This window comes from Anoplolepis gracilipes, chromosome 16 (assembly GCF_047496725.1).
Source record: "Anoplolepis gracilipes chromosome 16, ASM4749672v1, whole genome shotgun sequence".
NCBI classification, from domain to species: Eukaryota; Metazoa; Arthropoda; class Insecta; order Hymenoptera; family Formicidae; genus Anoplolepis; species Anoplolepis gracilipes.
The window spans coordinates 5,509,817-5,525,428 of NC_132985.1; the positions used below are offsets into that span (position 1 = coordinate 5,509,817).

Genomic DNA, 15,612 nt, shown 5'->3' on the forward strand with positions numbered 1-15,612 from the left:
GAATCGCGTTCATCCGAACGTGATCGATTGCATGCCGAGTGATACAGAGTGCAGTTTTTCGAGCGACAGTCTAGATGACCGTGCAATAAGAGATGAAAATTCTCAAAGAGATAGTTCGACTGTAATCAGTGAATTTTCGTCAACAAAAACATTAATGAATATTGACGACGACATCAGATTGCCTTTTGACGAGGATGAAGTTCCTTCAAAAGAATTTTTATCGAGAAGATATTCGGATTCTCTCGGAACTGAAGAAAATGTTATTTCGATTCAATATTCTTGGCAAATTAATGTTTCTCACAAGGAACAAGGTTCGAATGTATCTCTTTTATTACGGGAGAAAGACAAAGACGGTTCTTCGATTTTAGACATACAAAAAGTGGTAACTTCAGAAGTAAAACATCAAGAAAATAAGCAAAATATATCAAAAATATCAAATGCATCAAGTCAGCTATTTCCAATCGAAATGAAATGTACAAAATATATTGCTCCGAAGAAAATTACCAACGAACTGCTCACAACTCACGAGTCTTTTAGTTGTGAAAGTACATCTAAAAAACAGAAACAAGTCATGTCGATAGAATCCAAGAAAAAGAAAATTGTTCACGATTTTAATGAGTTTCCATCCTCAAAGTACAAGAAAAAAATTCAAGAACACTCAGATGCTGGAGTGATCACTTCTCCAGACGATTCAAAGTCGGCATTTTATTTATCATCTATCGAAGAAAAAAGCGAAACACCAAGCAGAAATCAAAAAAATTTGAACATTAAAATAAATAAGATCATTTCTGAAGAATTTGTTATTAACCCGACATATGATTATAAAAGAAAATATCATACATATCCTAAGTCTAAGATTCCAATTTTAAAGTGTGCCAGAAAGCAACGACTTGAGAATTATGTCATGGACCCGCGAATGTTTCCATTGGAACCGAGAGAAATTGATTTAGAATCTTTCCAACAATTACATACAGCTGATAGCCAAGAAGAATTACAGGAATTCTTACTGCTTGAAAGTCAATGCAGCGGAAATCTTGGATTGGCGAGTGACGCATTCACATCCGAATTTTATAGTGAATATTGCACCGATGATGAAAGAGGGACGATGTCAGGTAGAATTTTATTTAAAACTAATAATAGAAATGTATTGTTTACAAAATAACTATGCATGACTTTTTGTGTGTTTTTGTCTAATTAGACTACTGACATGAGGCTTGTACGAGTAATCTTGATACCAAACATAAAATTAGGTAAGATATTCGTTTGAAATCATATTGAGTCTATTTTCTTTCTGAGTTTTTAATTCAACATTACTTTTCATAAAATGTTTCAGCCACGCAAGCTATTCCACGATTTATACAAGAGATAACGGATGTCTACACAAAAGAAGGAAGTGCTGCTTTGTTTGAATGTGTCTACTCTGGTAATCCTAAACCAGGTAATTGTTATACAAATATGCAAATGTTGCTGAGCTTGGTTATAAAACTTTTAATTGATTAATAACTTCCTTAATTTCTAGATATTGTTTGGTATAAGAACGATAAGTTTTTAATGAACACGGAAAATGTCAAAGTACGCATATTTGATGAAGAAAATAAGACCACTCTAACGATCAAGCGAACCACTAAAGACGACGATGCTACATATGTCTGTAAAGCTACTAGTGAAATTGGCATGATAACAACTAAAGCGAAACTACACGTCGATACTATAAGCGATTCAATGCCGGACGATGTAATCAAAGAGGAAGAAAAATTGGACATAAAGCCGAAAAAACAAGAAGAGAAACCGCACAAAAAGAAGAAGACCGAGCTAAAGAAAGCAAAGGAAATCAAAGAAAAAGTAAAAGCTGAACGTATCAAGATTGAGAAGGAAGAAATCCATGAAGAGAAACTTATACCGAAGGAGCAAACAGAAGAAAAGTTAGTATCTTGTTTCGCGTTATTTAATACATTTCGTATGTTGGAGAAATTCTTTGATTTATTTCATTTACAAATTACAATATTTATTTCATGTACTTTCAGGAGAATTGTCGATGTCGAAGAAACTCAAATATTGGAAACTACAGAAATCATAAAGGAGAAACCTGAGGAGGTATTATAATACGTAACTTTTATAATTTCTCTTAATTAAAATTATACTTCTTGTAAAATTTTGCGTAACTGCTATTATTTTCTATTTTAGATTTCTAGAGCACGAAGAATATTACCGATCCAAGAATCAGTTGTGACTGAAGCAACAGCTTCTTTGAAGAAAATTGATGATCAAAAAGTGCGAGAAGATATACCTAAAATCGAGGAACGTGCCAAAAGAATTGTTGAAGAGCAAGAAAGTGTTGTTATATCAGAAATCACGAGCGAAGATATCGCTCCCGATTTCACTGTCGAAGCAAAACTTGATCATGCTCAAATTACTTCGGAAACTTTGCAGAAAGTGTCGGTCTCCGAAACGCACGTAGAAACAAGTATGCAAGAAACGAAACGTATAGAAACAAAGCAGAAGAAAGCGAAGAAAGTGAAATCGGAAAAAATTAAAGAAGATATTATCGTAAAAGAAATTGTGGAACGACAGAAGGAAAACATAGCTCGCGAAGTTGATGAGATACTGGAAGTACTTGACGTAAAAGAATTTGGCCCGGGAGAGTCACCTCTTCGAGAACTTGCGACGATTGGTTATCTGGTTCGACAAGGTGTTTCTGTGAATGAGATCAACGAGTGTCTTTACAGGACTGAAATCTTCCCCGCTTTAAAAACACCCGACGCTCAAAATGCTTTGGTTCAGCTGGTGGAAAGAAAAGGTCATGGTCCCTTAATCACTCAAGTACTTACTGAAGAGACGACGACCGACGAGAGCTTCGTCGCGGCGACAGTCGGTTTTCGTGCTTTCATGAAGATGGTCGAGCTTCAGCATGCTACTGTGGAAGAGATCATCACGCATTTTGCTCCAGAAGATTTCAGACCGCGTGCTTGGGAAGTTACAGAAGTTTCCGAGGTGCGGACATGGCGCAAATATTCTTTGAAATTTTAATTTAAAAAGTTTTTCCCTTTTTCTTTTCTACGTTTGCTCTCTCTCTCTCTCTCTCTCTCTCTCCCCCTCTCTCCCTTTATTTCTTTTATTAACATACAAATAATATAAAATAATAACATAAAATTTTATGTTTGTTTTTCTTCATTTAGGTGGAGTTTGAACAACATGCTACAGAAAGAGCGGATATCATTCACAAAATGGAAGTTCATTTTATGGGTAAGCTTTTAAATTACAAGTTATGGGATTTTTTATTAAGAGTCTTAAATTCTTTATATTCACGAAATTTAGAGTTACTTAAAACTTTTTCTTTCGACAAATTAACAATTGTTTTTTAAGCGTGCATTAGTTTCATTATACAACAACAATAATATTGCCAATTTTATCAACGTATGATTTTATACATGAATGGTACTTTTTCTCGCATATATGTATAAACCGTTAAGTTTTTCAAAAGAATAAGAATCTTTTAATTGCAGAGAGGAGAGACGAAAGGAAAGCCACCCACGCACAGGATATTCGAGAAATTAAAGGTTCGGAACAATAAGTTTCGGTGCATGGGATATCTAGTCGTATTATCTACTATTCTGATAAATTAGCGCTCGCTATAATAAGCAGTGCTTCTGCCATAATTTTATATAATTTCTATTATTTTGCTGTTAGCACACAGTTAATGCCACATTATTATATTCAGAATTTTAATTAATTTGACTTTATATGAACGCAAGATTTATTAAAATGCCATTAATGGTATTTTATGCAAAAAATGTTTAAATTTATTTTTTTAAGTCAGAATTATTAATTTTATAGAAATTGAATTAAATTTTAGATCATAATTTGAGCAATATTTTTATATTTTTAAAATATTTCTTCATTTAAAAATAAAAGAATATTAGTATAAAGAAAAAGAAAGCAAAGAATATATAATATAATTGCAAAATATAGTATTTATGCCTAATGTAACGATCATTATTTTTAATATGCTTTCAGATGCATGAAGTTTTACTTGATCGAATAATAGCTGTGCGATTTTTTCGCGTACGCCGCTATGCTTTCCACACGCTAGAAATCCTATTTCTTTATAATATTTTCCTTTGTTACATTTTAATTAGCTATTTATCATATCAGCTTGAAAATCAACGCTTTGCAATGCTCATTCGCGCTACGTCGATTGTGAAATGTAAGTTGTATATCTTTATCGATCGACACAAAACGATATGAGACATAAAAGTATAGTGTAATTATGATCTTAATAATATACATTCTACTAAATCATTTCCACATTTATTTTACACATATCTGAAAACTCAAACAATTGTTACTTATTCGTTTATTAAGCTCGTTCATATCGTCAAACACGCGCTCTTTAATCGTGACATGAAGTATTCATGCAACGATTCAAAGAGAGGAAGAGAGAGAGAGAGAGAGAGAGAGAGAGAGAGAGAGAGAGAGAGAGAAAGAATGTGGAGGTATGTATGCATGTGTATACATCTTTTTGATTGTGTGACAGAGAAAAAAATAGAAAACAACTAAAAATCGAAAAACATCACGCAACACTCACGTCTGACACAAAATTATCACATACTTTCCACAGAATACGAGGACACACGGCAGGCACACACAACACTGCGCAAACGCAAAGATAGGAAACCAAGGGATCAGATCGAAGAAACAACACAAGATAGGGAAGAGGGGGTTCAAATTGTAAAACTTGAGGAGATCGAGGAGATTGAAAAGGAAAGAAAAAAAGAGGTGGAAGAAATCGAGGAAGAGATTATTGAACTTGAACGAGATATAAAGGGCAGATTGATTCGTAAGCAAAAGCAAGACGTAGAAAAACAGGTAGACGTAGAAGAGGAGGAAGAAATAATTAAAAAAGTTAAAAAGATATTAACGCCAAAGAGACCAGACATAAGTAAAGACGAGATACAACTCGAAGAGATAGAAGAATTTGAAGTAATAAAAGATAAATTAGTGCCATCTATTGCTTTGAATGTATCTAGTCAACGTAATCAAGTGATACCTTTAGATCGTGCAATCGAGCAAGCGCCTGGTAAACCTGAATCGGAAAAAGCAAAATATACTTTAGACACTGTTATTGCGTTAACAGAACAGACAACATCGATACACGAGAAAGAAATTGACGAAGTGATGAGTGTCAAGCCCGACGAACGTAAAGCGTCGATATCAATCTCGTCCATTGAACCATATTCTATCACGGAAACTACTGCACAGATATCTACCAAGGAATTTTCAGGCACTTTTAAAGCTGTTTCTTACGAAGCTACGCCTTCTATAATAACAAAAGAAAGTCTTCTTGTCAGCGAAACATTAACACACAACGACGATGTATTAAATTTAACTTTGGCCCAATCGGAAACAAGTCGAAAGGCAGACGTGCAGTTTACTGTACAGGAAGCTACAACTGTTAGCGAGACCATAGTTAATCAAAGTGAAATACCCACTCAAGATTTCGTGACGCCCTTAAGCGTTAGGGCAGAGGATATCATTTTACCGCAGATAGAACTCTCGGTTTATGAAATACAAGAAGGTTTGACTGAAGAAATATTGGAGCCTGAAAAAACAGTATCTACAAAACCACGAATTAATATCAACGCGATCGAACCGATACTAATAGAGGAAGTTTGTCCTGAGGATAAGACAGGGAAATATTATCCAGAGTTGATAGTACCCACTGAAATCGCTACCGAAACGATGATCTCACAGAAGCAACGCGTTACCGAAGAGATGAATGCGCCTGAAAAGGAAGGAATGTACATTCCGGGTAGATTACCGCCGAGCCAAACTGCTCAAATCGGAATCTCATATGGGAACGAAACTGCTGTTATTCATCATGATCTCGTACAGGAGCGTGAAGGCGAATACGTTCCCGAACGTAAAGTAGATTCTTTCGAAGCTATGCCAAATGTTACTCTTTTGGAAGGTGTTACAATTTCAACAATCAATGCGCAACAAAAGGAAGACGATTTAACAATCGAAGAAAGGAAACAGGTCACGGCAGATTTTAACATCGTCGAAATTATATCGGCTGTTACAGCGGAAACACTAACTTCTGAAAAGGAACGAGACTATCATCCAGAGGATAAGCCCACTACTAAATTGGCTGTTACGTCGATATCGCCATTAGAGATTGGTTCTATAACGGATACGATTGTTCAAGAATCTGAAGGATTCTATAGTGCTGATCAAAAACCATTCGAAGCATTGGCAGAAACGTCAGTTAGATCAGAGGAACACGTTTTGATATCTCAAGTTCAAACCGCGGATTATCCTGGAGATCTAAAAGATACGCTCAAATATGTTTCGGAGAGCGGTGTTGTATCTATTCAATTAACGGAAGCGAAAACTGTATTTGAAACGCTTGCTCACGATCGAGAGGCTACCATAGAAGCGGATGTTAAACCAGAAACCCATACGGTCGAGATGGTATACGACGCTGTCAGGGGTGTTGAGATATCGCAAATTACTTCTATAGAGAAAGAGACCGAGTTGAAAATCTTTGAGATGCCTGAATCACATCGCAGCAAAACAGTACCTACTCATCCAATGGTATCGCTCGAAGTTCAGGAAACTCAACCAGACAGTAATTTAGGTGAAGTTACGAAAGAAACTTTATCAATTGCATCGGCTAAAATAGAAGCGGTCAGTCTACAAGAGACAATCGTTGGTGAGACCGTCGTGGCAGAAGATGTAGCTCCAGCGAAAGAAGATAAAAGTCCTGATACTAGAACCGCCGTAGTTTCGATGGATCAGATCGAAAGCTTACATACCACGATGATCGTTGCGAGTGAGAAGGAAACCGAATATATTGAAACAGTCGATGTTAAAGGTGCATTCGCGAGTACTGAATATACGACACAAGTGGCTCCGGTATGTGAACAAGTGAGAACAGAGTCGCCGACAGAAGAATATCTAGTGGAAGACAAACCTATAAGCGGAAAAGCATATGCATCTCATGTTCCTATAGAGGCTGTCAGCGTTGCTGTACAAGAAACTGCGGAGAAAGAAGAAATATATAAGGCAGATACGAAACCTGAAGGAAAGATAGCGAATATCGAACTCTCAGAGACAAGATCTGGCGCTAGCGTTCTTGAAATAATTCCGCATGATCTCGAGAATATCTATACGCCAGATGATGGACCGGAGACTCACACAATCGAAACATCCATAATTGGTCATACTGTTGCATCAAAGGCAGAAATATTAGTGGAACAAAGCACCGGAAAAATAAAAAGTGATTTACCAAAATCGAGCAAAGCAATGTTACAGCAAGAGGCTCTAGAAGAATTAATAGTGACGGAGACAAATGTCGGTGAAGCGGAACAAACAAGGGAGGAAGATATGCATCCTATTAAACAGAATGCGGTGATCGAAGTGTGCGTCCGACCCGAAAAATTGACCGTCACTGAAGTAACGACCATATCAAAAGAGGAAGAATTGTTAGTGGAAAAGTTACCAGACAAACGGAAGATTGTATTAGATATAACCGGAGGCCATGAGATAGCCCAGACGCAGGAGATGATTCTTGCAAGCAATATAAGTGCTTTGAAGGAAGAAAAACCGAATCAAGAGAGCGCCAATCAGTTACAGAGTGGACTGGATGTTGTACAACAGATGGAAGTATCAGTGTCCGAGAAAGAATCTCCTTTAATAGCAGACGTGAAACCCGATGCCAAAAAAATCGACATTACCTTCCAACAGGGAGAAGGTCTGACAATTGCAATCACACATCCAGAAGACAAAGAAGATGTATTTGCTGATAAACCAGCGCCAAAAACCGCTGAAGCTACAGTCAATGTGGTAACGCAAGAAATAGCATCAAAATACGAAATTATTAGCAACGTCGCTCCAACCGAGCTGTCCACTATGCCTACCCAAGAAGTACGTTCTAAAACTACATTATTACCATTTGAAACAGCTATCGCTGAAGAAATACAAACGAGAGAGACCGAGAAACCTCTGCCTTATATGCCAACACCAAAGAAAATAGCTAATCTTGAATTTATAATGGGTGAAGGTCTCGTTGTTTCATCTATTACAACGGAGGATAAGGAGAGCGTACTCACAGAAATGGAAAAACCAGAATCTAAATCTGCTATATTCGATATTTCTGCTCATACAGTGGCGCAAGCTGCCGAGGTAACCACGACTGATAACGTCAGTGAATTGAAACGCGAAGAGACCATCTCTGCAATAGCTACGACTGAGCACATCACTCATCGTAGCATTGTTGCATCCGAGACATCAATCGGAGATTCAGAACAGCCGATGCTTGATTTCGTAAAACCAGATAAGAAAAAGGTTGAGGTGTCATTCGAGGAAGAAACGAGCGTAATGGTAATTGAAACAATTGCATCTGACAAAGAGCGAGAATACTTGAAGAAACCGGATATTTCTAGTGAAAAGGTCACTACAAGCTTCGATGCTCATAAAATTGCCGAACTGACAGAAATTACACCAGCCACTTATCCAGGAAACCTTGATGTAAAAGCGCCAGCGAGCGTAGCGGCAAAAGTAGAACGTTTGCCGTTTGAGAGTATCGTTCAAAGTGAAACTATTGCAACGGAAACCGAAATAGAATTCAAGGATAAACCTGTTAAAACTGACACGGCCAAAATATCTGTCGACGAAATTATCAGCGTTACTATGTCTACCGAAACTCTAGCTGAAAAAGAAGATATTCTTCGAATTCCTGAAAAACCTGCAGAGAAAAAAGCTGATGTTCAATTTACTGGACGCAAAATCGCTGAAAAAAGCGAAGTCACTCCAGATTTTAGTATGGGAGAATTGACAGACATGAAACCGATTTCTGTTTCAGCCATATTCTCGAGTATTCCGTTAGAGGCAGTAGTACAAACAGAAACACAACTAACAGAAGCGGAGAGTGTACTTGGAAAAGATAAAGTACCATCAATGGTACAAGCTGATTTTTCCATGATATTAGAACAAAGTCTACAAGTATCTTCAGTAATCTTGGAGGATAAGGAAATTGAATATAAGCCGAAAGAAACACCGAAACCGAAAACAGCAGAGAAAACTCTAATCGAAAGTCACAGCGTCGCCGAAACAACGATACAAATTCCTGATTTTAGTACAAGCGAGATTGCTGTCAGTGAAACACCGTTAACTGTTATTGCAATTCCAGATCACGTAGTTTTTAATCCACTAGTGGAATCACAGCCTATTGTTCAGGAAGGAGAAGAGCGATTTGTGCCGGCGTTAATACCAGAAAATAAAACTGTAAACATTGACATGGAAGAAGGGAAAGCAATTGTGAGTATAGTGCATGTAACAACTGCGGATAAAGAATCGCCATATGTAGTCGAGGAACAACCACGTAAACATGCAGCTTTATTCGGAATTGATGCCACTCACGGTATAGCCGAAACAATTGCCGTAGATGTCGAACATTCTGTAGGAGAAGTCACAATAGAAAAACCGGATGTTAAAACAGTTTCGTCTACACAAGAAGTATGCCAAAGTCTGTTAGTAACCGAAGGTATGATTCAAGATCAAGAAAAATTCTTTGAAGGAAAATTCATACCAGAATCGCATAAAGTAGAATGGTCCGTGGAGGAAGGAAAGCGCGTTACCTCTATCACAGAAATTAAAATGGCTGACAAAGAATCTCCCCTCGAAACGATACAAGAAGATAGATCTCATTCGGCGCTATCGGTTATTATTCCTGGTTATGAAGTCGCTGAAAGATCTGAAATAATTCTTAATTCAAGTACAGGCGAAATGAGCGAGATCACAGCACCGACAAGAGCAATCGCACAAATCGGACAAAAACCTTTCGAGACGGTGCAATTAACAGAACAAGTTCCTGTCGAGAGAGAAGTGGACAAGATTCAGGAAACACCAGTGACAAAAACGAATGCGCGTGTCATTTTAGATGAAAATAGATTCGTTGCTATTACAGAATCTACTACTATTCAAGATGTCGAAGCAGAATTCACCACGAAAAAATTACATCGAGAGGCAGCTAATCTTTTGATGGAAAGCAAAGAAGTAGCCGAACAAATCGAAATTAATTTACGCGAAGGACTCGGAGAACTACCTGCAGCATTAAAACCAACTACCTATGAAGCACGCCAAACACAATCTACTTTAGAAAGTATTGACATTAGCGAAACGATTTCTCAAGAACAAGGTACGGTATTTATTGACAAATTCAAGCCTGATAAACGTAGTGCTGACGTTAGCTTTGTAGAAGGAAAAAGTATTACCGTAGCTCATGTCATAACTCAGGACAAAGAAGGCACAATAAAAATTCCGAAATATGAAGAGAGTACAGCTAAAATAAAATTACCAAAGATTGGTATGGACATTGCTCAAAAAGCTCAAGTTTTTGTCGAACAAAATACCGGTTTGATTAAACCTTTTGAAAAGATTTTAGCAGAAGCTTACTCACAGCAAGATACATTGCAACCTATCATCATCGAAGAAGTTCCAAGCGCAGAAAGTGAAGGTATCTTTGATAAATATCCAAAAACAATATCTAGTACAGCTGTACCAACATTTGAAGAGGATCATGGCGTATTTATTACGGAAATAACATCCGGCGAAGTCGAAGCATCACTAGAGAAGAAGAAACAGGAAATGTCGCAAACAGCTGTCCGCACTATCGTCACTGAATGTGATACTATAGAAACTGTGATGGTAGAATCGCGAATTGATGTAGCTGAACAAATTCCTGACCATATTTTAGCACCTCAAGTGGCTGCGCCAATCCAAGACACGCTTGAAAGCATTATTGTTAATGAAAATCTTGTCGAAGAAAGTGAGAAAGAGTTTGAAGGTCTTTTTAAACCTACGATGCAAAAAGCGAGCATTGATATATCGGAAGTAAAATCATTGCAAATTTCGGAAACAATGACTGAAGATAAGGAAGAAACGTTGGACGTTATTTCAAAACAAAATGAAGTCAAAGCTAAGCCTGGCATCGATCTGTTTCAAACTATCGAAGGTTCTTTTGTAGAGAGTATACAAAGTACTCAAGATCTCTGTGAGAAAAAACCATTTTCCTCTCAAGCAACTATGATTCAAACCACGATGGAAACAATAGTAAGGTCCGAAACAACGCCAGTTGAAAAAGAAGACACATTTGAGCGTAAATTTAAACCCGAAGAACAAAAAGGGAAACCGCAATTCGAAGGTCTTACTACAGTCGTAATTACTGAAGTAGCTTCTAATGAAATCGAGGACGTTTTGCCTGAAATCGTTGCACCAAAACAACAACAAGCGCAACCGAATTTAATTGGCAGAGAAACTGCGGAAACTCTTCAAATAGTTACAGCGAGCACGACCGAAGATCTTATAAAAGCTAGTAAATTAAACGAAGAGAAAGGTAAACCAGAACTTGAAGAATTATTATCCGTGACTGTCTCTGAAATCATTTCCAATGAAGTTGAAGACGTTTTAATTAGCAAGGCTACTCCAAAAGATCGCAAGGCTGATTTCAGCATTTCTGGTAGAGAAGCCGCCGAAACAACTCAAATAACAGCGTTGTCTAAGACCGACGAGCTGGCTATAGAAACACCAGAAAAGCAGAAAGGCAAACGACAAGTGGATGAATTAACTTCGCTGACTATTTCACAAACAATTTCTAATGAAATTGAAGAACCGTTAGTGAGTGTTGAGCTTCCTATGGAAAAAACAGCTCGACCAAATTTAATTAGTAGAGATATCGCAGAAACTACATTGGTTATGACAATGGCCAGCACCGAAGAATTTGTCTCTAAAAAAGAAACTGATAAACAACAAGGTAAATTTAGTATTGAAGAACTTACATCTTTAACAGTTTCACAAATAGAATCACAAGAAACTGAAAATGTCCTTACTAGTCCCATAATACCAACCGAAAGAACGGCGCAAACAAGTTTATATGGTCGAGATATAGCTGAGACTACGGAAATAACGACTATGTCAAACGTAGATGAATTTGTTGAAATTTGGAAACCCGAGATACAAAAAGGAAAACCGAATCTTGAGGAGTTATTACCTTTGAATGTAATGCAAACTGTTTCCAACGAAGCAGAAGCTTTATTGCCTAGTCCAGAAGTACCTACAGAAAAAATTGCACAAGCCAATCTATTTGGTAGAGATGTAGCTGAAACAAGTCAAATTTTACCGATGATGAGCACAGAAGAACTTTTAAAACAAGTAATACCCGATGAACGTAAAGGAGAATTTAAAGTGGAAGAATTATCCTCATTGACTGTATCTCAAGTACTATCTCATGAAACTGAAAGAATTTTTCAGAGTTCTGATGTACCCATTGTACTCACGGCAATGCCTATGATGTCCGGTAGAGAAATTGCCGAAACTTCTCAAGTGCTTACTGTTATAAATGTTGAAGAATTTTCGAGACCCAAAAGTCCAGAAGAACAAAAAGGTAAACCATACTTGGATGAATTTCCATCATTAATGGTTTCCCAAGTAACACCTACAGAGACAGAGACGCAATTACCAAGCCCGGAAAAGTTAGATGAGAAAAAAGCTATACCGTGTCTCTCAGGAAGAGAGATAGCTCAGAAAATTGAAATTGTAACTGCCGCGAGTGTCGAACAACTATCCGAAGTAAAGAAAAAAGATGGCCAAAAAGGAAAATCAAATATTGAAGAGATGAGTTTCATTACTGTGTCTGAAGTAATTTCTGCGGAAACTGAACGAGAATTGCCAAGCCAAGAGACTCCAAAAGAACGTATAGCTCTGCCAAAAGTATCTAGTATAGAAGTCGCAGAAACTTCAGAAATTTTAACAGTGAGCAATGTCGAAGAACTTGCAAAATCAGAAATCCCTGAGAAACAAAAAGGTACACCGAATTTAGAAGAATTGATGTCATTATCAATCTCCGAAGTGGCTTACAGTGAAGCAGAGAAAGGATTATTAACTCCAGAGGAACCAATCAAGCAAATAGCTGAACCGAGCATGCTAGGTATGCGTGTTGCCGAAAAGTCTCAAGTGGTTACGTCGTTAATAACGGAGGAAATGATAGAATCTACTAAGCCTGAGATGAGAAAAATAACACCGAAACAAATACCGTTTGAGAGTATACAACAAATGGAATCAATTCCTCATGAAAGTGAACGCTCACTTGTTCTCGACAAAGAAGCACCAAGTACAACAGCTGAAATTTCATTCCGTGTTTCTGAAAGTGTCGAAGTTATTCAAGTAACTGCAACGGAAAAAGAAGCAAAAGATGTCATAAAAGGTATAGCAGAATTAACTGAACAGGTAGCTGAACCGAGTATGCTAGGTATGCACGTTGCCGAGAAGTCTCAAGTAGTTGCGTCGTCCATAACGGAAGAGATAAAAGAATTTACTAAACCGGAAGTAAAGAAAATAATACCGGAACAAATACCATTTAAGAGTATACAACAAATGGAATCAATTCCTCATGAAAGCGAACGCTTACTTGTCCTCGACAAAGAAGCACCAAGTACCACAGCTGAAATTTCATTCCGTGTTTCTGAAAGTGTCGAAGTTATTCAAGTAACTGCAACGGAAAAAGAAGCAAAGGATGTCATAAAAGGTATAGCAGAATTAACTGAACAGGTAGCTGAACCGAGTATGCTAAGTATGTATGTTGCCGAGAAGTCTCAAGTGATTGCATCATTAACAACGGAAGAGATAAAAGAATCTACTAAACCAGAAAAAAAGAAAATAACACTGGAACAAATACCATTTGAAAGTATACAACAAATAGAATCGATTCCTCATGAAAGCGAACGCTCACTTATCCTCGACAAAAATGCACCAAGTACAATGGCTGAAGTTTCATTCCGCGTTTCTGAAAGTGTCGAAGTTATCCAAGTAACAGCAACGGAAAAGGAAACAAAAGATGTTGCAAAAGATCTGACAACGGAATTAACGAAACAGATAGCTGAGCCGAGTATGGTAGGTATGCATGTTGCTGAGAAATCTGAAGTAGTTGCCTCGTCAATAACAGAAGAAATAAAAGAATCTACCAAACCGGAAGTAAGGAAAATAACACCGGAACAAATACCATTTGAGAGTATACAACAAATAGAATCAATTCCTCATGAAAGTGAACGATCACTTGTCCTTGACACAGATACACCAAGTACAACAGCTGAAATTTCATTCCGTGTTTCCGAAAGTGTCGAAGTTACCCAAGTAACGGCAACAGAAAAGGAAATAAAGGAAGTCGTAAAGGATTTAGAGAAACCAACTAAACAAATAGCCGAACAAAGCATGCTCGGTATGCGCGTTGCTGAGAAGTCTCAAATAATTGCATCATCAACCACGGAAGATATGAAACAGTCCGCTAAACCGGAAGTAAAGAAAATAACACCGGAACAAATACCATTTGAAAGTATACAACAAATAGAGTCAATTCTTCATGAAAGTGAACGATCGCTTGTCCTTGACACAGATACACCAAGTACAACAGCTGAAATTTCATTCCGTGTTTCCGAAAGTGTCGAAGTTACCCAAGTAACGGCAACAGAAAAGGAAATAAAAGAAGTCGTAAAGGATTTAGAGAAACCAACTAAACAAATAGCCGAACAAAGCATGCTCGGTATGCGCGTTGCTGAGAAGTCTCAAGTAATTGCATCGTCAACCACGGAAGATATGAAACAGTCCGCTAAACCGGAAGTAAAGAAAATAACACCAGGACAAATACCATTTGAAAGTATACAACAGATGGAATCGATTCCTCATGAAAGTGAACAATCGCTCATTCTTGACAAAGAAGCATCAAGCGCAACAGCCGAAATTTCATTCCGCGTTTCCGAAGGTATTGAAGTTATTCAAGTTACCGCTACAGAGAAAGAATCAAAGAAAGTCGTAGAAGGTATGGCTAAAGAAGCAAGCGCACAAGCTGATATAGTTGAGCGAAAAGTTGCTCTAAAAACTGAAATTCTTCCGGAAAATATAGTGTCTGAATTCATTATCACGAAACCAGAAAGTAAATTGGCTCGCGGAATAACAGACGAGAATCAGAGTGTAATTGTTACTGAACTACAACACGCTGCTGAAATTGAATCAAATCTGCCCGAATCCGTAATACCACTATCAAAGCTAGCGAGCACATCTATCGAAGCCGACTACTTGGAAAAAACAGTGGGTGAGTATTACTCTTCTAAAGGTAACAAAATTATTTTTGACACAAATTAGACGCGACGTTTAGGGAAATTTGACTCTATATAACACGATGACCATGATCGATGAAGCCTGACACATTAAAGTTGACAGATTAGATTAATTAACATCGTAAAAAACAAGTTTGATAGAATTACGAATATTTGATAATTATTTATAGATAAGGTATAATTTTAAAATCAACATCGCAATGATAAAAACTGTCTCAGGTAAGTACAGTATGCAATTAGACACAAAGTTAAATCGACATAGTCAATACTTACAATAAAAATTAGAACATATACAACATTCACATTTAATAATAAAAATTATATATTCAATATTACATTCAGTTTCACCATGCTTGAAACGAGATAGAAGTAATCCTCGACATTCGAGTGGTGAATGATATTAGATAATTTTTAAAAAATGTTTGATTTTAAATTATACTAATGC

The 15,612-nt window shown here is 37.2% G+C and overlaps 2 protein-coding genes across 8 annotated transcripts in view; both read left to right on the forward strand.

The window, feature by feature from the left end:
• Sls (sallimus) overlaps positions 1-15,612 on the forward strand; it is an 85,465-nt gene that overhangs the window by 42,847 nt on the left and 27,006 nt on the right. For 6 of the 7 annotated variants that reach the window (XM_072908033.1, XM_072908028.1, XM_072908029.1 and 3 more), the window contains 7 exons: positions 1,334-1,438; positions 1,520-1,922; positions 2,025-2,094; positions 2,185-2,991; positions 3,177-3,243; positions 3,504-3,557; positions 4,619-15,142. In XM_072908033.1, the coding sequence (XP_072764134.1) occupies positions 1,334-1,438; positions 1,520-1,922; positions 2,025-2,094; positions 2,185-2,991; positions 3,177-3,243; positions 3,504-3,557; positions 4,619-15,142 (12,030 nt within the window). The remainder of the gene's footprint in view (positions 1-1,333; positions 1,439-1,519; positions 1,923-2,024; positions 2,095-2,184; positions 2,992-3,176; positions 3,244-3,503; positions 3,558-4,618; positions 15,143-15,612) is intronic. The other variant, XM_072908034.1, reaches the window with a different exon arrangement.
• Positions 3-1,327, forward strand: LOC140674483 (uncharacterized). Its single transcript, XM_072908046.1, has 2 exons — positions 3-1,112; positions 1,199-1,327. Exons 1-2 carry the CDS (start codon positions 32-34, stop codon positions 1,204-1,206), a joined length of 1,089 nt encoding a protein of 362 aa, XP_072764147.1. The 5' UTR covers positions 3-31; the 3' UTR covers positions 1,207-1,327.